Genomic DNA, 23,260 nt, shown 5'->3' with positions numbered 1-23,260 from the left:
GTAGTAAATACTCTGATCTGTCAGAGCTACAACCTGTAGTAAATACTCTGATCTGTCAGAGCTACAACCTGTAGTAAATACTCTGATCTGTCAGAGCTACAACCTGTAGTAAATACTCTGATCTGTCAGAGCAACAACCTGTAGTAAATACTCTGATCTGTCAGAGCTACAACCTGTAGTAAATACTCTGATCTGTCAGAGCTACAACCTGTAGTAAATACTCTGATCTGTCAGAGCAACAACCTGTAGTAAATACTCTGATCTGTCAGAGCTACAACCTGTAATAAATACTCTGATCTGTCAGAGCAACAACCTGTAGTAAATACTCTGATCTGTCAGAGCAACAACCTGTAGTAAATACTCTGATCTGTCAGAGCTACAACCTGTAGTAAATACTCTGATCTGTCAGAGCTACAACCTGTAGTAAATACTCTGGTCTGATGCTGCGCTGTCGGCTGATAGAATGCCAGTTCCTGAATTCTCGTCCGAGTGGAGAAGTGCAGCTGAAGCACATAATTAGTCTGAGGGCGAGTAAAAATTACAATAAGAAGCATTTTGTGTTTACAAAACGCAGTAAGAGATTTCCTATGCATTTTATCTTTGTTTCCCTGCGTGACAAATGAAGAATTCTGTGTTAACCCGGCCCCTAAGTTTAACTTGCAAGTTATCTAAGTAAGTTACTGAATTATTAAGGTGACGTGGCATAATATTTGGTAAGTTTCTGCCGTGTTTAAGAAGTCAAAGCCCTTTGGATGAGTTTTACCACTGCTATCTTTTGATTTCCTTGCGTTTTTTTCTCCCTCCGTTCTCAGTCTTCTGCTCCTCCTCATCTTCTATGAGCAGAGCAGGCAGTCCCGTTGCCCTAGCGACTCCAGACTCCACCCAGACACAGCGTGTAGCCTACACATGCTGCTCCAGAGCCAGTACCGTCTTTCCTTCAGACAAGCACAGGTCAAAACCTTGTTCATTTGCACAATGTCTCTCGTTCACAATATCTCTCATTCACATTCGCTTATAAATGTCCAAACTCAACAAACATGAGATTGAGCAGCTCGTACCTAAATACTGTATGTATAAAACACAACAAACATGAGATTGACCAGCTCGTACCTAAATACTGTATGTATAAAACACAACAAACATGAGATTGACCAGCTCCTACCTATATACTGTATGTATAAAACACAACAAACATAACATTGACCAGCTCCTACCTATATACTGTATGTATAAAACACAACAAACATGAGATTGACCAGCTCGTACCTAAATACTGTATGTATAAAACACAACAAACATGAGATTGACCAGCTCGTACCTAAATACTGTATGTATAAAACACAACAAACATGACATTGACCAGCTCCTACCTATATACTGTATGTATAAAACACAACAAACATAACATTGAGTAGCTCCTACCTATATACTGTATGTATAAAACACAACAAACATGACATTGACCAGCTCCTACCTATATACTGTATGTATAAAACACAACAAACATGACATTGACCAGCTCCTACCTATATACTGTATGTATAAAACACAACAAACATGACATTGACCAGCTCCTACCTATATACTGTATGTATAAAACACAACAAACATAACATTGAGTAGCTCCTACCTATATACTGTATGTATAAAACACAACAAACATAACATTGAGTAGCTCCTACCTATATACTGTATGTATAAAACACAACAAACATAACATTGAGTAGCTCCTACCTATATACTGTATGTATAAAACACAACAAACATAACATTGAGTAGCTCCTACCTATATACTGTATGTATAACTTCATGAGCTGGATTGACAGTCTTTGCAATTCGTTTATTTTAGTTTGCGCTCGTTAACATATATTATCATACCCAATAGACATTTTTTGGCGCCCTCCTTTGTACTTAGCAGGTAATACCGTATATCCCAGTATGAGAGGACAGTATGATGATATGAAAACTGCTCAACCCTAGAGGAAATAACACACTATTTGCTCTAATGTGTCCATGATAGCAATGCTAAAAGAAGGCTAGAGCCACTGAATAGTGGGTAGTCAGCAAAAAACAGGGTGAAAAAGGTTGGTCTACGACCACTAGCTAACCGTTGCCTTCATACACAAAAACAATCAGACACTGTGCTTCACTCACAAGATCTAAATTAGCCAGGAGCCATAGAGGAAAACTGAACAACATAGCTGGGTGTGTGTACTGTACTAGACTTTACTGTTATCATACTGTACTATACTATACTGATATCATACTGTACTATACTGTTATCATACTGTACTATACTGATATCATACTATACTGCACTTTCATCATACTGTACTATAATATATTGTTATCATACTGTACTGTACTGTTGCCATACTGTACTATATTGTTCTGTTATCATACTGTACTGTACTATATTATACTGTTATCATACTGTATTATAATTTATTGTTATCATACTGTCCTATCTACAGTGGTATCATACTGTACTGTACTCTACTGTTATCACACTGTACTATACAATACTGTTATCATACTGTACTATAATATATTGTTATCATACTCTCCTATACTATAGTGGTATCATAGTGTACTGTACTCTAATCATACTGTAATATACTGTTATCTGAAATTATAACGTACTATACTGTTGTCGTACTATACTGTTATCATACTGTACTATACTGTACTGTTATCATATTGTACTATAATATATTGGTATTATACTGTACTATACTATACCATCATCATACTGTACTGTAGTACACTATACTGTTATCATACTGTACTATAATGTTATCATACTGTAATGTACTATACTGTTATCGTAATGTTCGCTGCTCTGGCCCCCCAATGGTGGAACAAACTCCCTCACGACGCCAGGACAGCGGAGTCAATCACCACCTTCCGGAGACACCTGAAACCCCACCTCTTTAAGGAATACCTAGGATAGGATAAAGTAATCCCTCTCATCCCCCCCCCCCCTTAAACGATTTAGATGCACTACTGTTCCACTGGATGTCATAAGGTGAATGCACCAATTTGTAAGTCGCTCTGGATAAGAGCGTCTGCTAAATGACTTAAATGTAAATGTAAATGATCATACTGTACTATACTGTTATCATGGTGTACTATACTGCTCATGCTGTACTATAATGTTATCATACTGTACTTTACTATATTGTTATCATATGGTACTATACTATTATCATATTGTACCGTACTATACTGATATCATACTGTACTATACTGTTACCATACTGTACTAAATTAGTATCATATTGTACCGTACTATACTGATATCATACTGTACTATACTGTTATCATACTGTACTATACGGTTATCATGCTGTACAATAATGTTATCATACTGTACTATACTGTTACCATACTGTACTAAATTATTATCATACTGTACCGTACTATACTGATATCATACTGTACTTTACGGAGCATCATACTGTACTATACTGTTATCATACTGTACCGTACTATACTGATATAATACTGTACTGTACTGTTATCATACTCTACTATACTGTTATCATACTGTACCGTACTATACTGGTATCATACTGTACTTTACTGTTATCATACTGCACTATACTGTTATCATACTGTACCGTACTATACTGATATCATATTGTATTTTACTGTTATCATACTGTACTATACTGTTATGATACTGTAGTGTACTGATATCATACTGTACTTTACGGTTATCATACTGTACTTTACTGTTATCATACTGTACTATACTGTTATCATGCTGTACTATACTGATATCATACGGTACTATACGGTTATCATACTGCGCTATACTGTTATCATACTGTACCGTACTATACTGATATCATACTGTACTATACTGTTATCATACTGTACCGTACGGTTAGCATACTGTACTATACTGTTATCATACTGTACTATAATATATTGTTATCATACTGTACTGTACTGTTGCCATACTGTACTATATTGTTCTGTTATCATACTGTACTGTACTATATTATACTGTTATCATACTGTATTATAATTTATTGTTATCATACTGTCCTATCTACAGTAGTATCATACTGTACTGTACTCTACTGTTATCACACTGTACTATACAATACTGTTATCATACTGTACTATAATATATTGTTATCATACTCTCCTATACTATAGTGGTATCATAGTGTACTGTACTCTAATCATACTGTAATATACTGTTATCTGTTGTCGTACTATACTGTTATCATACTGTACTATACTGTACTGTTATCATATTGTACTATAATATATTGGTATTATACTGTACTATACTATACCATCATCATACTGTACTGTAGTACACTATACTGTTATCATACTGTACTATAATGTTATCATACTGTAATGTACTATACTGTTATCGTAATGTACTATAATGTTATCATACTGTACTATACTGTTATCATGGTGTACTATACTGGTCATGCTGTACTATAATGTTATCATACTGTACTTTACTATATTGTTATCATATGGTACTATACTATTATCATATTGTACCGTACTATACTGATATCATACTGTACATTACTGTTATCATACTGTACTATACTGTTACCATACTGTACTAAATTAGTATCATATTGTACCGTACTATACTGATATCATACTGTACTATACTGTTATCATACTGTACTATACGGTTATCATGCTGTACAATAATGTTATCATACTGTACTATACTGTTACCATACTGTACTAAATTATTATCATACTGTACCGTACTATACTGATATCATACTGTACTTTACGGAGCATCATACTGTACTATACTGTTATCATACTGTACACGTACTATACTGATATAATACTGTACTGTACTGTTATCATACTCTACTATACTGTTATCATACTGTACCGTACTATACTGGTATCATACTGTACTTTACTGTTATCATACTGTACTATACTGTTATCATACTGTACCGTACTATACTGATATCATATTGTATTTTACTGTTATCATACTGTACTATACTGTTATGATACTGTAGTGTACTGATATCATACTGTACTTTACGGTTATCATACTGTACTTTACTGTTATCATACTGTACTATACTGTTATCATGCTGTACTATACTGATATCATATGGTACTATACGGTTATCATACTGCGCTATACTGTTATCATACTGTACCGTACTATACTGATATCATACTGTACTATACTGTTATCATACTGTACTATACTGTTATCATGCTGCACTATACTGATATCATGCTGTACTATACTGATATCATACTGTACTATAATGTTATCATACTGTACCGTACTATATGTATATCATACTGTACTTTATGGTTATCATACTGTACTATACTGTTCTCATACTGTACTCTACTGTTATCATTCTGTACCGTACTATACTGTTATCATACTATACTATACTGTTATCATACTGTACCTTACTATACTGTTATCATACTGTACTATACTGTACCATACTATACTGTTATCATACTGTACTATGCTGTTATCATACTGTACTATACTGTTATCATACTGTACCATACTATACTGTTATCATACTGTACTATACTGTTATCATACTGTACCATACTATACTGTTATCATACCGTACTATACTGTTATCATACTGTACTATACTGTTATCATACTGTACTATACTGTTATCATACTGTACCGTACTATACTGTTATCATACTGTACTATACTGTTATCATACTGTACTGTACTATACTGTTATCATACTGTACCGTACTATACTGATATCATACTGTACTATACTGTTATCATACTGTACTATACGGTTATCATGCTGTACTATAATGTTACCTTACTGCACTTTACTGTTATCATGCTGCACTATACTGATATCATACTCTACTTTACTGTTATCATACTGTACTATACTGTTATCATACTGTACCGTACTACACTGATATCATACTGTACCGTACTATACTGGTATCATACTGTACCGTACTATACTGTTATCATACTGTACCGTACTATACTGTTATCATACTGTTCCGTACTATACTGTTATCATACTGTACTATACTGTTATCATACTGTACCGTACTATACTGATATCATATTGTATCTTACTGTTATCATACTGTACTATACTGTTATGATACTGTAGTGTACTGTTATCATACTGTACCGTACTATACTGTTATCATACTGTACCGTACTATACTGTTATCATACTGTACCGTACTATACTGATATCATGCTGTACTATACTATTATCATACTATACCATACTATACTGATATCATACTGTACCGGACTATACTGATATCATACTGTACTTTACTGTTATCATACTGTACTATACTGTTCTCATACTGTACTCTACTGATATCATACTGTACCATACTATACTGATATCATACTGTACTTTACTGTTATCATACTGTACTATACTGTTCTCATACTGTACTCTGATATCATACTGTACCATACTATACTGAACTTTACTGTTATAATACTGTACTTTACTGTTATCATACTGTACTATACTGTTATCATGCTGCACTATACTGATATCATACTCTACTTTACTGTTATCATACTGTACTATACTGTTATCATACTGTACTATACTGTTCTCATACTGTACTCTACTGATATCATACTGTACCATACTATACTGATATCATACTGTACCATACTATACTGATATCATACTGTATTATGCTGTTATCATACTGTACTATTATCATACTGTACTATAGTGTTATCATGTGCTATACTGTTCTCATACTGTACTATACTGTTCTCATACTGTATTATACTGTTATCATACTGTACTTTACTGCTATCATACTGTACTATACTGTTATCATACTGTACTATACTATACTGGTATGTCAGAGTCTGTATGTCACTGAGTCTGACCAACATAATGCACTGTAGTGTACACACCCTTAGCTCTGAGCTGCCAACATAACCCTGGCCTGTACACAACTCGATAAAGATGCTTTGGTCTTTCGGCGCTTGGTCCTGACAGTCATAGTGTTAAGAGGTTAGGCTTGACGCGGTGAGGCCCAATAGAGCCTTTGCCTATAGTGTGTTTAATGAAGACATCATTGTCACCCTGAAACCTTCCACTCTGTGGCTGTATGTGTGTGTGTGTGTGTGTGTGTGTGTGTGTGTGTGTGTGTGTGTGTGTGTGTGTGTGTGTGTGTGTGTGTGTGTGTGTGTGTGTGTGTGCGAGTGAGAGAGAGAGAGAGAGAGAGAGAGAGAGAGCGAGAGAGGACTACATGTGCTGGTATCAATCACACATCCTCAGCCAGAATTGTGCCATAGAGCCAGACTGCCCAATTAGTACTGGCCCCGAGGATCAGTCTGCACTAAGCCTAGCGACAGCAGGCCATTGGTACCCACAGGATTTACCATGGAAAGACAGACAGACAGACGGACAGACGGACAGATGGACAGACTGACAGACGGGACAGAAAGAGACCGACAGAGAGAGACAGAGAGAGAGAGACAGACAGACGGACAGACAGAGGGGACAGACAGATGGACAGACAGACAGACAGAGGGGATAGACAGACACAGGGAGAGAGAGACAGAGACAGACAGACACAGGGAGAGACAGACAGAGGGGAAAGACAGACACAGACAAACAGAGGGGACAGACAGAGGGAGAGACAGACAGAGGGAACAGACAGACACAGGGAGAGAGAGACAGAGGGGACAGACAGACACAGGGAGAGACAGACAGACACAGGGAGAGAGAGACAGGGAGAAATGGAGTAAAGTAGGATAGAAGGGCTTTTATGGAGGTGAGGCATTTCCTGTAACTCATCCCATCTATTTCTCTTTTATTTTGCTATGATGTAACAGCAGCTCCATTTCAGAGAATCCACTTCACTAATCAATGTACCTCCCTCCCTCCTTCACTCTCTCCCTCCATCTCTCTTTCCCTTCTATATACTGTATCTCTCTCCCTCTCTATCTCCTTCACTCTCTCAAATACCCCAAATTCCTAAAACTTTGCAGTATCATTATTAAAGCTCTTACTAAAGAGAGACAAGGAGAGAGACAAGGAGAGAGACAAGGAGAGAGAGAGAGAGAGAGAGAGAGAGAGAGAGAGAGAGAGAGATGGAAGCACCAATTTGTAAGTCGCTCTGGATAAGAGCGTCTGCTAAATTACTTAAATGTAATGTAAATGTAATGGAGGGAACGCGAGTGAGAGAGATTTTGATAAACTCCCATATCTACTGGGTGAAATACCACAGTATGCCATCACTGCAGCAAGATTTGTGACCTGTTGTCATAAGAAAAGGTCCACCATTGTAATTACAACAACTATTTATGCTTATTTATTTTCCCTTTTGTACTTTAACCATTTGTACATTGTTACAACACTGTATATATACATAATATGACATTTGTAATGTCTTCATTCTTTTGAAACTTCTGTGAGTGTAATGTTTACTGTCAATTTGATTGTTTATTTCACTTTCGTATATTATCTACCTCACTTGCTTTGACAATGTTAACACGTTTTACATGCCAATAAAGCCCCTTGAATTGAATTGAGAGGAGGGAGAGAGAGAAGAGAGAAAGAGAGAGAGAAGGAGGGAGAAAGAGAGAGAGAGAGAGAGAGAGAGAGAGAGAAAGAGAGAAAGAGAGAGAGAGAAGGAGGGAGAAAGAGAGAAAGAGAGAGAGAGAGAGAAGGTTCACAACAAACAACTTAATCTGGCAGATTAAATCTTCATGGTGCTTTTGAGGGAGCAAAATGTTCTGCCTCACTGCCCCAGAATGCACTAAAGAGCACACTTCCATCCTCCATCAGTTTACCTCCTATGAGAACAGATGACATACCTGCACCACTGAATGATGGGAACTGTAGTTCATCATTTCTAGTGATGTAGCCCAGTCATGCAAGGAGCACTTCCAGCACATTTATGCTAGGTAAGGTCATAGCTTCACTTATGATACAAAGGTAGAGCCCATACAGAATTGCCTGTTCTCATCATTTAAAACCTGACAAGTGATCTGATCTGTGAAGGTAGCAATGTTAAAACATCATTCTAGAAAGTGTTATAATATTTCAGCTGAAGAAAGGAGAAGTGGTTAATGGATTGTAGTTAGTAGAGGCTGGCTCTGTGGCAAGTTACTGCTTTCAAAGCTGAACCTTAGAAAAGTCTACTTTTCACAACAGAGCATGGTTTTAGTGTTTCCTTGCAGTGAGTACAGGAGTGGGCACAATCATGACAAAAATCTGTCTGCACTTATAAAAATACAGTTTCCTTTTATATCACTCTAAAACTCTACACACCTATACTTACTACCTGATTGCCTTTGACTTGTGCTCTCTCCCTGTGTGTGTGTGTGTGTGTGTGTGTGTAAGGGCCTGTTGATGCAGACCAGTACTGACGGGAGGCAGCCAGTGAGTCCCATCACAGATGCCTGCCAGCTCCTTTTGTACAAAACAAGCCGCTCACACTCCTTTCTTTCTCTCTCCTCTTTTGTTCTTCCCTCAGCGAGTTGGGCATACTCTCAACATGGTTGACAGGGGATCTGCCTGTACTCTGCCTTTCTTCACTAACACTTCTCCAACTTGATGCTTTGTCCTTAAGCAGAGCTTTGACCCCCCACAGCCACAATCTGAACGAACAACACAGTTACCACACCGCTGTAACTCATGTTTGTGTGTCAGAACTCTGTGTTGAACGAACAACACAGTTACCACACCGCTGTAACTCATGTTTGTGTGTCAGAACTCTGTGTTGAACGAACAACACAGTTACCACACCGCTGTAACTCATGTTTGTGTGTCAGAACTCTGTGTTGAACAAACAACACAGATACCACACCGCTGTAACTCGTGTTTGTGTGTCAGAACTCTGTGTTGAACAAACAACACAGATACCACACCGCTGTAACTCATGTTTGTGTGTCAGAACTCTGTGTTGAACGAACAACACAGTTACCACACCGCTGTAACTCATGTTTGTGTGTCAGAACTCTGTGTTGAACGAACAACACAGTTACCACACCGCTGTAACTCGTGTTTGTGTGTCAGAACTCTGTGTTGAACGAACAACACAGATACCACACCGCTATAACTCATGTTTGTGTGTCAGAACTCTGTGTTGAACAAACAACACAGATACCACACCGCTGTAACTCATGTTTGTGTGTCAGAACTCTGTGTTCCTACATGTCTTTAACCCGCCTGAATCTAGCTAGCGTCAGGATTATGTGTTCTACATGTCTTTAACCCGCCTGAATCTAGCTAGCGTCAAGATTATGTGTTCTACATGTCTTTAACCCGCCTGAATCTAGCTAGCGTCAGGATTATGTGTTCTACATGTCTTTAACCCGCCTGAATCAAGCTAGCGTCAGGATAATGTGTTCTACATGTCTTTAACCCGCCTGAATCTAGCTAGCGTCAAGATTATGTGTTCTACATGTCTTTAACCCGCCTGAATCTAGCTAGCGTCAGGATTATGTGTTCTACATGTCTTTAACCCGCCTGAATCTAGCTAGCGTCAGGATTATGTGTTCTACATGTCTTTAACCCGCCTGAATCTAGCTAGCGTCAGGATTATGTGTTCTACATGTCTTTAACCCGCCTGAATCTAGCTAGCGTCAGGATTATGTGTTCTACATGTCTTTAACCCGCCTGAATCTAGCTAGCGTCAGGATTATGTGTTCTACATGTCTTTAACCCGCCTGAATCTAGCTAGCGTCAGGATTATGTGTTCTACATGTCTTTAACCCGCCTGAATCTAGCTAGCGTCAGGATTATGTGTTCTACATGTCTTTAACCCGCCTGAATCTAGCTAGCGTCAGGATTATGTGTTCTACATGTCTTTAACCCGCCTGAATCTAGCTAGCGTCAGGATTATGTGTTCTACATGTCTTTAACCCGCCTGAATCTAGCTAGCGTCAGGATTATGTGTTCTACATGTCTTTAACCCGCCTGAATCTAGCTAGCGTCAGGATTATGTGTTCTACATGTCTTTAACCCGCCTGAATCTAGCTAGCGTCAGGATTATGTGTTCTACATGTCTTTAACCCGCCTGAATCTAGCTAGCGTCAGGATTATGTGTTCTACATGTCTTTAACCCGCCTGAATCTAGCTAGCGTCAGGATTATGTGTTCTACATGTCTTTAACCCGCCTGAATCTAGCTAGCGTCAGGATTATGTGTTCTACATGTCTTTAACCCGCCTGAATCTAGCTAGCGTCAGGATTAGGTGTTCTACATGTCTTTAACCCGCCTCAATCTAGCTAGCGTCAGGATTATGTGTTCTACATGTCTTTAACCCGCCTGAATCTAGCTAGCGTCAGGATTATGTGTTCTACATATTGATCCCTGTATTGATTATGGACTTGACACAGGCCATCAATGTAGCGATTGAGTGCAACACGAGTAGTGGGAGAGGGAGACACTGGTTAGAAGAGAGAAGAGTTCTTGTGGGGTAAATGAGAGGTCACACACGCAAACACTGACACAGACACACACTCTAACGTGCGTGCACACACATTTACACATACAGTACACATTATGAGCACAGTGCTCTTATCCATCCTTCCCAATTAAATTACTTTTATCCAAAGCATCAGGCATAGTAAAACGACTTCTCTGATAACTAGAATCCCTATGTGTGTACAATTGTATAATTCATGAATATGTAAAGATACACCGAAAGAGAGAATCCTACAGCCGAAAGCTACAGTCAGGGTTATAATGCATGAATTAACAACCATCTGTAGCCAGAGGCAGAGGAAAGCACTCCCCTTGCTCTCTACACGACTCTGTTTTACACACCCTCTGTCTTATAATACAGGTGCTGAAGACACTACCCTGTTTTACACACCCTCTGTCTTATAATACAGGTGCTGAAGACACTACCCTGTTTTACACACCCTCTGTCTTATAATACAGGTGCTGAAGACACTACCCTGTTTTACACACCCTCTGTCTTATAATACAGGTGCTGAAGACACTACCCTGTTTTACACACCCTCTGTCTTATAATACAGGTGCTGAAGACACTACCCTGTTTTACACACCCTCTGTCTTATAATACAGGTGCTGAAGACACAACCCTGTTTTACACACCCTCTGTTTTATAATACAGGTGCTGAAGACACAACCCTGTTTTACACACCCTCTGTCTTATAATACAGGTGCTGAAGACACTACCCTGTTTTACACACCCTCTGTCTTATAATACAGGTGCTGAAGACACGACCCTGTTTTACACACCCTCTGTCTTATAATACAGGTGGTGAAGACACGACCCTGTTTTACACACCCTCTGTCTTATAATACAGGTGCTGAAGACACGACCCTGTTTTACACACCCTCTGTCTTATAATACAGGTGCTGAAGACACTACCCTGTTTTACACACCCTCTGTCTTATAATACAGGTGCTGAAGACACGACCCTGTTTTACACACCCTCTGTCTTATAATACAGGTGCTGAAGACACGACCCTGTTTTACACACCCTCTGTCTTATAATACAGGTGCTGAAGACACTACCCTGTTTTACACACCCTCTGTCTTATAATACAGGTGCTGAAGACACTACCCTGTTTTACACACCCTCTGTCTTATAATACAGGTGCTGAAGACACTACCCTGTTTTACACACCCTCTGTCTTATAATACAGGTGCTGAAGACACTACCCTGTTTTACACACCCTCTGTCTTATAATACAGGTGCTGAAGACACTACCCTGTTTTACACACCCTCTGTCTTATAATACAGGTGCTGAAGACACTACCCTGTTTTACACACCCTCTGTCTTATAATACAGGTGCTGAAGACACAACCCTGTTTTACACACCCTCTGTCTTATAATACAGGTGCTGAAGACACTACCCTGTTTTACACACCCTCTGTCTTATAATACAGGTGCTGAAGACACAACCCTGTTTTACACACCCTCTGTCTTATAATACAGGTGCTGAAGACACAACCCTGTTTTACACACCCTCTGTCTTATAATACAGGTGCTGAAGACACGACCCTGTTTTACACACCCTCTGTCTTATAATACAAGTGCTGAAGACACTACCCTGTTTTACACACACGTCTTATAATACAAGTGCTGAAGACACAACCCTGTTTTACACACCCTCTGTCTTATAATACAGGTGCTGAAGACACGACCCAGTTTTACACACCCTCTGTCTTATAATACAGGTGCTGAAGACACAACCCTGTTTTACACACACGTCTTATAATACAGGTGCTGAAGACACGACCCTGTTTTACACACCCTCTGTCTTATCATACAGGTGCTGAAGACACTACCCTGTTTTACACACCCTCTGTCTTATAATACAGGTGCTGAAGACACTACCCTGTTTTACACACCCTCTGTCTTATAATACAGGTGGTGAAGACACTACCCTGTTTTACACACCCTCTGTCTTATAATACAGGTGCTGAAGACACTACCCTGTTTTACACACCCTCTGTCTTATAATACAGGTGCTGAAGACACTACCCTGTTTTACACACCCTCTGTCTTATAATACAGGTGCTGAAGACACAACCCTGTTTTACACACCCTCTGTTTTATAATACAGGTGCTGAAGACACAACCCTGTTTTACACACCCTCTGTCTTATAATACAGGTGCTGAAGACACTACCCTGTTTTACACACCCTCTGTCTTATAATACAGGTGCTGAAGACACGACCCTGTTTTACACACCCTCTGTCTTATAATACAGGTGGTGAAGACACGACCCTGTTTTACACACCCTCTGTCTTATAATACAGGTGCTGAAGACACGACCCTGTTTTACACACCCTCTGTCTTATAATACAGGTGCTGAAGACACTACCCTGTTTTACACACCCTCTGTCTTATAATACAGGTGCTGAAGACACGACCCTGTTTTACACACCCTCTGTCTTATAATACAGGTGCTGAAGACACGACCCTGTTTTACACACCCTCTGTCTTATAATACAGGTGCTGAAGACACTACCCTGTTTTACACACCCTCTGTCTTATAATACAGGTGCTGAAGACACTACCCTGTTTTACACACCCTCTGTCTTATAATACAGGTGCTGAAGACACTACCCTGTTTTACACACCCTCTGTCTTATAATACAGGTGCTGAAGACACTACCCTGTTTTACACACCCTCTGTCTTATAATACAGGTGCTGAAGACACAACCCTGTTTTACACACCCTCTGTCTTATAATACAGGTGCTGAAGACACTACCCTGTTTTACACACCCTCTGTCTTATAATACAGGTGCTGAAGACACAACCCTGTTTTACACACCCTCTGTCTTATAATACAGGTGCTGAAGACACAACCCTGTTTTACACACCCTCTGTCTTATAATACAGGTGCTGAAGACACGACCCTGTTTTACACACCCTCTGTCTTATAATACAAGTGCTGAAGACACTACCCTGTTTTACACACACGTCTTATAATACAAGTGCTGAAGACACAACCCTGTTTTACACACCCTCTGTCTTATAATACAGGTGCTGAAGACACGACCCAGTTTTACACACCCTCTGTCTTATAATACAGGTGCTGAAGACACAACCCTGTTTTACACACACGTCTTATAATACAGGTGCTGAAGACACGACCCTGTTTTACACACCCTCTGTCTTATCATACAGGTGCTGAAGACACTACCCTGTTTTACACACCCTCTGTCTTATAATACAGGTGCTGAAGACACTACCCTGTTTTACACACCCTCTGTCTTATAATACAGGTGGTGAAGACACTACCCTGTTTTACACACCCTCTGTCTTATAATACAGGTGCTGAAGACACTACCCTGTTTTACACACCCTCTGTCTTATAATACAGGTGCTGAAGACACTACCCTGTTTTACACACCCTCTGTCTTATAATACAGGTGCTGAAGACACTACCCTGTTTTACACACCCTCTGTCTTATAATACAGGTGCTGAAGACACAATCCTGTTTTACACACCCTCTGTCTTATAATACAGGTTGTGAAGACACTACCCTGTTTTACACACCCTCTGTCTTATAATACAGGTGCTGAAGACACAATCCTGTTTTACACACCCTCTGTCTTATAATACAGGTGCTGAAGACACTACCCTGTTTTACACACCCTCTGTCTTATAATACAGGTGCTGAAGACACAACCCTGTTTTACACACCCTCTGTCTTATAATACAGGTGCTGAAGACACAACCCTGTTTTACACACCCTCTGTCTTATAATACAGGTGCTGAAGACATGACCCTGTTTTACACACCCTCTGTCTTATAATACAGGTGCTGAAGACACTACCCTGTTTTACACACCCTCTGTCTTATAATACAGGTGCTGAAGACACAACCCTGTTTTACACACCCTCTGTCTTATAATACAGGTGCTGAAGACACAACCCTGTTTTACACACCCTCTGTCTTATAATACAGGTGGTGAAGACACAACCCTGTTTTACACACCCTCTGTCTTATAATACAGGTGCTGAAGACACAACCCTGTTTTACACACCCTCTGTCTTATAATACAGGTGCTGAAGACACAACCCTGTTTTACACACCCTCTGTCTTATAATACAGGTGCTGAAGACACTACCCTGTTTTACACACCCTCTGTCTTACAATACAGGTGCTGAAGACACAACCCTGTTTTACACACACGTCTTATAATACAGGTGCTGAAGACACTACCCTTGCTCTGACCTACCTAGCTAGGAAAGGACATGAGTGTCTCTTACTATCAAAGCAAATCAGCTTTTACAACTATTAATGTACATTTGAATATGTACAGCTAATTCACTCACAGAATTAAACCTAACCCTATCCGTCTCAGCAAGAGCTTTGAAATGTACGGGCGTGATACACTTATTCTTGATAACGGTATTGAAATAATCAAAGTACTTAAAATAGTTGATGATGAATCTCAGTGTATATTATTATTGTTGTTCTTCACCCCAGACAGGGACAAACAGATGGTTGTCGCTCTATGATGACAAGGTATTTTTCCTGCCACTGTCCAATGACTCGCTCACACTAGCAAGTCACAGGAAATGCTAAATGTCCATTTCCTGATGTAACAAGGATAAGGGAGCTTGAAACTCTGACTCACGTACACTTCTCTCATGGCCACAGTCACATTACGGAGAGATAGAATGAGAGAGAGAGAAAGACTAGAGAAGAAAGGAGCAAGAACCAAATTAAAGAATTGAAGCATTACTGAGAAATAGGTGAGTGTGACGTACTGTGACAGAGCACAACCACCCCTGTGTTTGAGTGACATATCAGTGACATGTTGAGTGATCCAGCCACCCTAAATAAGGGGGTGAGAGAATGACAAGAGAAAGAGACAGATGAGAGGGACTTCTCCTTTTAGTGGCTCTAATCAGCATCCAGGAAAAGGAGAGGATGGAGGGAACAAATTGAAAGAGAGAATTTACAGATCTCATTTTGAATGGGAGCAGGCAAACCAATCAGAGATTGGTCAGTGCTAGCCAATCCAGTCACCCTTTGCCTTGATGACTTTGCGCACTCTTGCATTCTCTCAACCAGCTTCATGAGGAATGCTTTTCCAACAGTCTTGAAGGAGTTCCCACATATGCTGAGCACTTGTTGGCTGCTTTTCCTTCACTCCGCGGTCCAAGTCATTCCAAACCATCTCAATTGGGTTGAGTTCGGAAGATTGTGGAGGCCAGGTCATCTGATGCAGCACTCCATCACTCTCCTTCTTGGTCAAATAGCCCTTACACATTCTGGAGGTGGGTTGGGTAATTGTCCTGCTGAAAAACAAATGATGGTCCCACTAAGCGCAAACCAGATGGGATGGTGTATCGCTGCAGAATGCTGTGGTAGCCATGCTGGTTAAGTACGCCTTGAATAAATCAGTAGCAGTGTCACCAGCAAAACATTTGTTGTACATTTAAAACATTTTTTTATGTAACTAGGCAAGTCAGTTAAGAACAAATTCTTATTTACAATGACGGCCTACCCCGGCCAAACCCGGATGACGCTGGGCCAATTGTGCGCCACCCTATGGGACTCCCAATCACAGCTGGATGTGATACAGCCTAATTTTGAACCAGGGACTGTAGTGACGCCTCTTGCACTGAGATGCAGTGACTTAGACCGCTGCGCCACTCGGGAGCAAAGCACCCCCACACCTCCTTTTCCATGCTTCACGGTGGGAACCACACATGCGGAAATCTGTCATTTGGACTCAACAGACCAAAGGACAGATTTCCACCGGTCTAATGTCCATTGCTTGTGTTTCTTGGCCCAAGCAAGTCTCTTCTTATTATTGGTGTCCTTTAGTAGTGATTTCTTTGCAGCCATTAGGCCATGAAGGCCTGATTCCTGCAGTCTCCTCTGAACAGTTGATGTTGAGATGTGTCTGTTACTTGAACTCTGTGAAGCATTTATTTGGGCTGTAATCTGAGGCTGGTAACTCTAATTAACTTATCCTTGACAGCAGAGGTAACTCTGGGTCGTCCTTTCCTCTGGCGGTCCTCATGAGAGACAGTTTCATCATAGCGCTTGATGGTTTTTGCGACTGCACTTGAATAAACATTAAAAGTTCTTTCCGGATTGACTGACCTTCAGGTCTTAAAGTAATGATGGACTGTCGTTTCTCTTTGCTTATTTGAGCTGTTCTTGTCATAATATGGACTTTGTCTTTTACCAAATAGGGCTATCTTCTGTATACCACCCCTAGCTTGTCAGAATACAACTGATTGGCTCAAATGGATTAAGAAGGTTAAGAAATTCCACAAATGAACTTTTAACAAGGCACACCTGTTAATTGAAATGCATTCCAGGTGACTACCTCATGAAGCTGGTTGAGAGAATGCCAAGAGTGTGCAAAGCTGTCATCAAGGCAAAGGGTAGCTACTTTGAAAAATCTCAAATATAAATATATATTTTGAATTGTTTAACACTTTTTTTGGTTACTACATGATTCCATATGTGTTATTTCATGGTTTTGATGTCTTCACTATTATTCTACAATGTAGAGAATAGTCAAAATAATGAGTAGGTGTGTCCAAACCTTTGACTGGTACTGTATTTGGTCCCATATTCCTAGCACACAATGAGTACTGTACATCAAACTTGTAACTCCACAAACTTGTTGGATGCATTTGCAGTTTGTTTTGGTTGTGTTTCAGATTATGTTGTGCCCAATAGAAATGAATGGTAAATAATGTATTGTGTCATTTTTAAATAATAATATTTTTTTTATTGTAAATAATATGTTTCTGAACACTTCTAAATTAAGGTGGATGCTACCATGACTACAGATGATCATGAATAAATCATAAATTAGAATACGTGAGAAAGTTAGAGGGAAAAATATCATACCAAAAATGCTAACATCACCTGTAATTGGTAAAGGTTAGCATGTCTAGCAAGGTTAAATTTCCAAGAAACTGAAGATCTCGTACAACGCTGTGTACTACTCCCTTCACAGAACAGCGCAAACTGGCTCTAACCAGAATAGAAAGAGGAGTGGGAGGCCCCGGTGCACAGCTGATCAAGAGGACAAGTACATTGGAGAGTCACATGTCCGCAACTGGCAGCTTCATTAAATAGTACCCGCAAAACACCAGTCTCAACGTCAACAGTAAAGAGGCGACTCCGAGATGCTGGCCTTATCTCAAACTGGCCATTAAAAATAAAAGATTAAGATGGGCAAAAGAACACAGACACTGGACAGAGGAACTAGAAGGCCAGCATCCCGGAGTTGCCTCTTCACTGTTGACATTGAGACTGGTGTTTTGCAGGTACTGTTTAATGAAGCTGCCAGCTGAAGACTTGTGAGGCGTCTGTTTCTCAAACTAGACATTCTACTGTACTTTTCCTCTTGCTAAGTTGTGCACCGGGGCCTCCCACTCCTCTTTCTATTCTGGTTAGAGACAGTTTGCGCTGTTCTGTGAAGGGAGTAGTACACAGCGTTGTACCAGATCTTCAGTTTCTTGGCAATTTCTCGCATGGAATAGCCTTCATTTCTCAGAACAAGACTAGACTGACTAGTTTCAGAAGAAAGTTCTTTGTTTCTGGCCATTTTGAGCCTGTAATCGAAACCACAAATACTGATGCTCCAGAGACTCAACTAGTCTAAAGAAGACCAGTTTTATTGCTTTTTTAATCAGGACAACAGTTTTCAGCTGTGCTAACATAATTGCAAAAGGGTTTTCTAATGATCAATTAGCCTTTTAAAATGATAAACCTGTAGTAGCTAACACAACGTGCCTCTGTACACCTATGTAGATTTTCCATTAAAAATCAGCCGTTTCCAGCTACAATAGTCATATCCAACATTAACAATGTTTCCACTGTATTTCTGATCAAATTTATGTTATTTCAATGGACAAAATGTTTTACCTTTCTTTCAAAAACCAGGACATTTCTTAGTGACCCCAAACTTTTGAACGGTAGTGTAGGTCCAACCACGTAACTTTTGAACGGTAGTGTAGGTCCAACCACGTAACTTTTGACTACTTTAAAACAGAATAAGCGAATTTGTCTAAACACCTTCAAATGGGGGGGACGAGATACATAAAGTGCTTTTATGTCTAAATAGAAAGTGACATTCTGTACTGTCACCTCATATTAAACGTTGGATCTCAAATCCAAAATTCTGGAGTATTATTCAAACGTTTAGCTTCACTGTCCAAATAAACACACTGTATACTGACTGTATACAATGTAACATCTGGCACAACACTCTAATAATGCACTTTCAAGGGAAAGTTTGTCAGTCGTGGGATAAGTAGAAATTGGGCATGTGGCCATACGTTTGGGCAAGCTGTGCCTCAGTGTAAACTAGTCAGATCCACTCATCGCTGATACTATATCAGCACAGCTCACAACTTACCTTCACTAGACGATCCAGACAGGTCCATGATGACGTACACCCTCCCCTCAGGCTCCAAGTCAATCTGGGAGAGAAGAACAAAACAGAACAAACTGTCAGCTTTCATACTGGAGTAGAAACACTGAATATGAAGTATAGTATGGTATGGAAACATGAAACCATTTCAGTGTTTGTAGAAAATTACGTAGTGTACAGCAATGTCTCACTCGTCCCCCCCCCACCACACACACACACCGTTCTCTCTGAGGGTACTGACACTGCTACAGTAATGGCTAATATTCAGTATGGCCAAAGAGGAAGAGCTGAAGAGAGAGGGTTCACTCCCATCAAAATCTGTCCACATGATAAGTGATAAGCAGACCGATAAGCAGACTGATAGGCAGACAACCTGCCTTCCCGCCATTGGGAAAACGACTCCCATTGTTAGTGCGGAAACAAGACCATCTTGTCATTACAGTATCTCTGGTATGGCTCTCAATGTGTGTGTGTGTGTGTGTGTGTGTGTGTAGTACTACAACGTGCATGCCCTTGGGTTGCTGAATACTGCAGTGTTTATATACTAAGACCAGGAAGAGTCCTGAGTGTGTTACATTGTAGCTTTGTGGACGGTATACATCCGTTCACCCACGGCCCTCTCTAAACCATACCCCCCACCCACACACACTCTCGCCCATCGATTGCCAAGCCTGAGCTCAAGTCCCTGGGGGCTCTACTGGGCATAAGCAGATGAGATTGAGTTATGGTGTGTGTGTGTGTGTGTGTGTTAGCTCATCTCATAAGAGAGAGTGGGCAGGGATCGCGGCGGCTGGGGCTCAGAGAGTTTCTACCGGCAGCAGCCGCCCACGGCCCATCCATAATCCCCTTCTGCACAGTGCACAAAGACACACACACACAGACTGCACCCAGCAATTTCCTCATCTGGTCCTGTTTTGAGCACACACATTGCTGAGAATTGGTGCAATCTCCACCGCAGAGAGGACGTGGGCTTGGGCTATATACAAGGTGAAGGAGAGGGCGCTACAGCGACAAAATCCATCATTCTACCATAATGCATTCTAAAATGGGATATGGCAACATTTGCAGGTGTCAGAACTAGGCTGCAGCTATAGGTGGCTTTCACAGATTATATTCTACAATTATATAGATATTGCAGCCTTCCCTAGCCACCCTAACGCAATACAACACTCTAGCCTTCCTTCATCTCCCTCTCTTTCAGGTGCCCCAGATCCATCCATCAAACCCACAGCCAGCCCAGTAAATACAGCCCTTCTAGGGTACAGCAGTGCAGTACAGGACCCCCCCCCCCAGCAGCCTGGGGTAAAGTGCAGAACAAATAGGGCCCACACATGTGAGGTGTTGACTGCCTTGCAATCTCTCTCCCTCCCTCTCTTCCTCTCTCTCCCTCCCTCCCTGGTAACCTGAGAAAGGTTCCGTGCCCCGGTGTAGTCGTCTGGAAGATGTGCAGTGTAAACAGACAAAAGGGAGAGAAAGACAGAGGAAGAGAAAGACGGAAGAAGAGAGACAGAGAGAGGGTGGAGTAGGCCTCTTCCCCAGTCTGCATGTTGGAACAATAGTCTTCCAGCAGTAGGTTAGACAATACATTCGTCTGTATTTGAGGCCACAGAAACACATAGAAATAGAACATATAGATAATAGATAGATCTCTACACTCTTAGAAAAAAAAAGTTATATCTAGAACCTAAAAGAAGAACCGTTTGAAGAAACCTGTTTGGTTCCAGGTAGTGGTTTATTGGTTTATTGGGATCCCTATTAACTTTTGCCAAAACAGCAGGTATTTTTCCTGGGGTCCACAAAAAAACATAAAACATGACAAGAAGAACCCTTTAGGTTCCAGATAGAACTTTTTGGAGTTCCGTGTAGAACCATTTCCACAGAGGGTTTTACATGGAACCCAAGAGTTCTACCTGGAATCATAAAGACTATTACCTGGACAGCCGAAGAACCCTTTCAGGACCCTTTTTGCTAAGAGTGTACTACAGATGGATAGCCAAGAACAGGATGTCGGCACTTTGTAGATCAGTGCTCTTGAAGTGCATTCTGTAGAATTCAGACTGTGAGAGGGACAAGTATCCTATTCTTACTGCATAGTGCCTCCCCTCTCAGTGCTGTTGAGAAGGCCTCTGAGTGCTGCTCAGAAGATGATGTTGTTGTCCGGACGGAGTAGAGACAGAGCCATGGTGGAGTGGCGACATGTTTGTTATCCCGCCATGCGACCCCCGACTCCCCCCACCCCTGCCTCCTTTCCTGTGAGGTCACAGGCCTCCATTCATCAACAGCCTTCTGGGCACGCTCAGTCTCACAGGTGCAGTGGCCACTAAATATAGACACCAGCTAAGGAAGGAAAGGCTGAGTGTGTTGTGTGTGAGAGAGAGAGAGAGAGAGAGAGAGAGAGAGAGTGTGTATGTGTGTCGTGTCCTGTGTATCTGAGTGGGTTCCAGAGAGAAAGCCAAATAGATGAGGATGTGTGTTGTGTATTTATATTTATATTTGTGTGGACTTGAACTGTATAGAACCACATCTTTATTCAGCAACAACAGTGCTTTACCACTATAGAGTGCTTTAGGCAAGAACAGTACATCATCTATTTTCATACTGAATATATGTGTTTAAGTTGCAGTATATTACATCAGTAGATACACAGACTACACACACTCTACAAGGTGTCGAAAGTATTCCACAGGGATACTGGCCCATGTTGACTCCAATGCTTCCCACAGTTGTGTCAAGTTGGCTGGATGTCCTTTGGGTGGTGGAACATTCTTGGTACACACAGGAAACTGTTGAGTGTGAAAAACCAGCAACGTAGCAGTTCTTGACACAAACTGGTGGCCTGGGACCTACTACCCCGTTTTGTCTTGACAATTCACCCTCTGAATGGCACATGTAAACAATCCATGTCTCAATTGTCTCAAGGCTTAAAAACCCTTCTTTAACCTGTCTCCTCCCCTTAATCTTCATACTCCCGAGTGGCGCCGTGGTCTAAGGCACTGTATTGCAGTGCTAAAGGCGTCACTACAGACCCTGGTTTGTTCACAGTCTGTGTCACAACCAGCTGTGATCAGGAGTCCCATAGGGCGGCGCACAATTGGCCCAGCGTCATCCAGGTTATGGGGGGTAGGCCGTCATTGTAAATAAGAATTTGTTCTTAAACTGACTTGCAGAAAGACTGTTTAGCTAGGTACAACAGAGTGAATCAGAAGACATTGCTTCTCATTCTAGTGCCGTGACCAATACACTCAGAATGCTTTGAATATCTTTGATTACTCGTCCTATATATCAACCTCTTCAGGTGCAGCAGCACTCCTATACTCCTCGTACAGGACACACAGTGGTTGAACGTTTCCACGTCATTTAAATTAAATTAC

General features: G+C 40.7%; 1 protein-coding gene across 2 annotated transcripts in view; it reads right to left on the bottom strand.

Annotated features, from left to right (window-relative positions):
* LOC115144498 (protein kinase C epsilon type) overlaps positions 1 to 23,260 on the bottom strand; it is a 165,249-nt gene that overhangs the window by 106,103 nt on the left and 35,886 nt on the right. For both annotated transcript variants that reach the window (XM_065002559.1, XM_065002558.1), the window contains exon 2: positions 19,875 to 19,938. In XM_065002559.1, coding sequence (XP_064858631.1) covers positions 19,875 to 19,938 — 64 coding nt within the window. The remainder of the gene's footprint in view (positions 1 to 19,874; positions 19,939 to 23,260) is intronic.

The sequence above is a fragment of the Oncorhynchus nerka genome, linkage group LG16 (genome assembly GCF_034236695.1).
Source record: "Oncorhynchus nerka isolate Pitt River linkage group LG16, Oner_Uvic_2.0, whole genome shotgun sequence".
Lineage (NCBI taxonomy): Eukaryota > Metazoa > Chordata > Actinopteri > Salmoniformes > Salmonidae > Oncorhynchus > Oncorhynchus nerka.
Note: the sequence above shows the minus strand (reverse complement) of the source record. Positions and strands in the feature narration are given on the sequence as shown.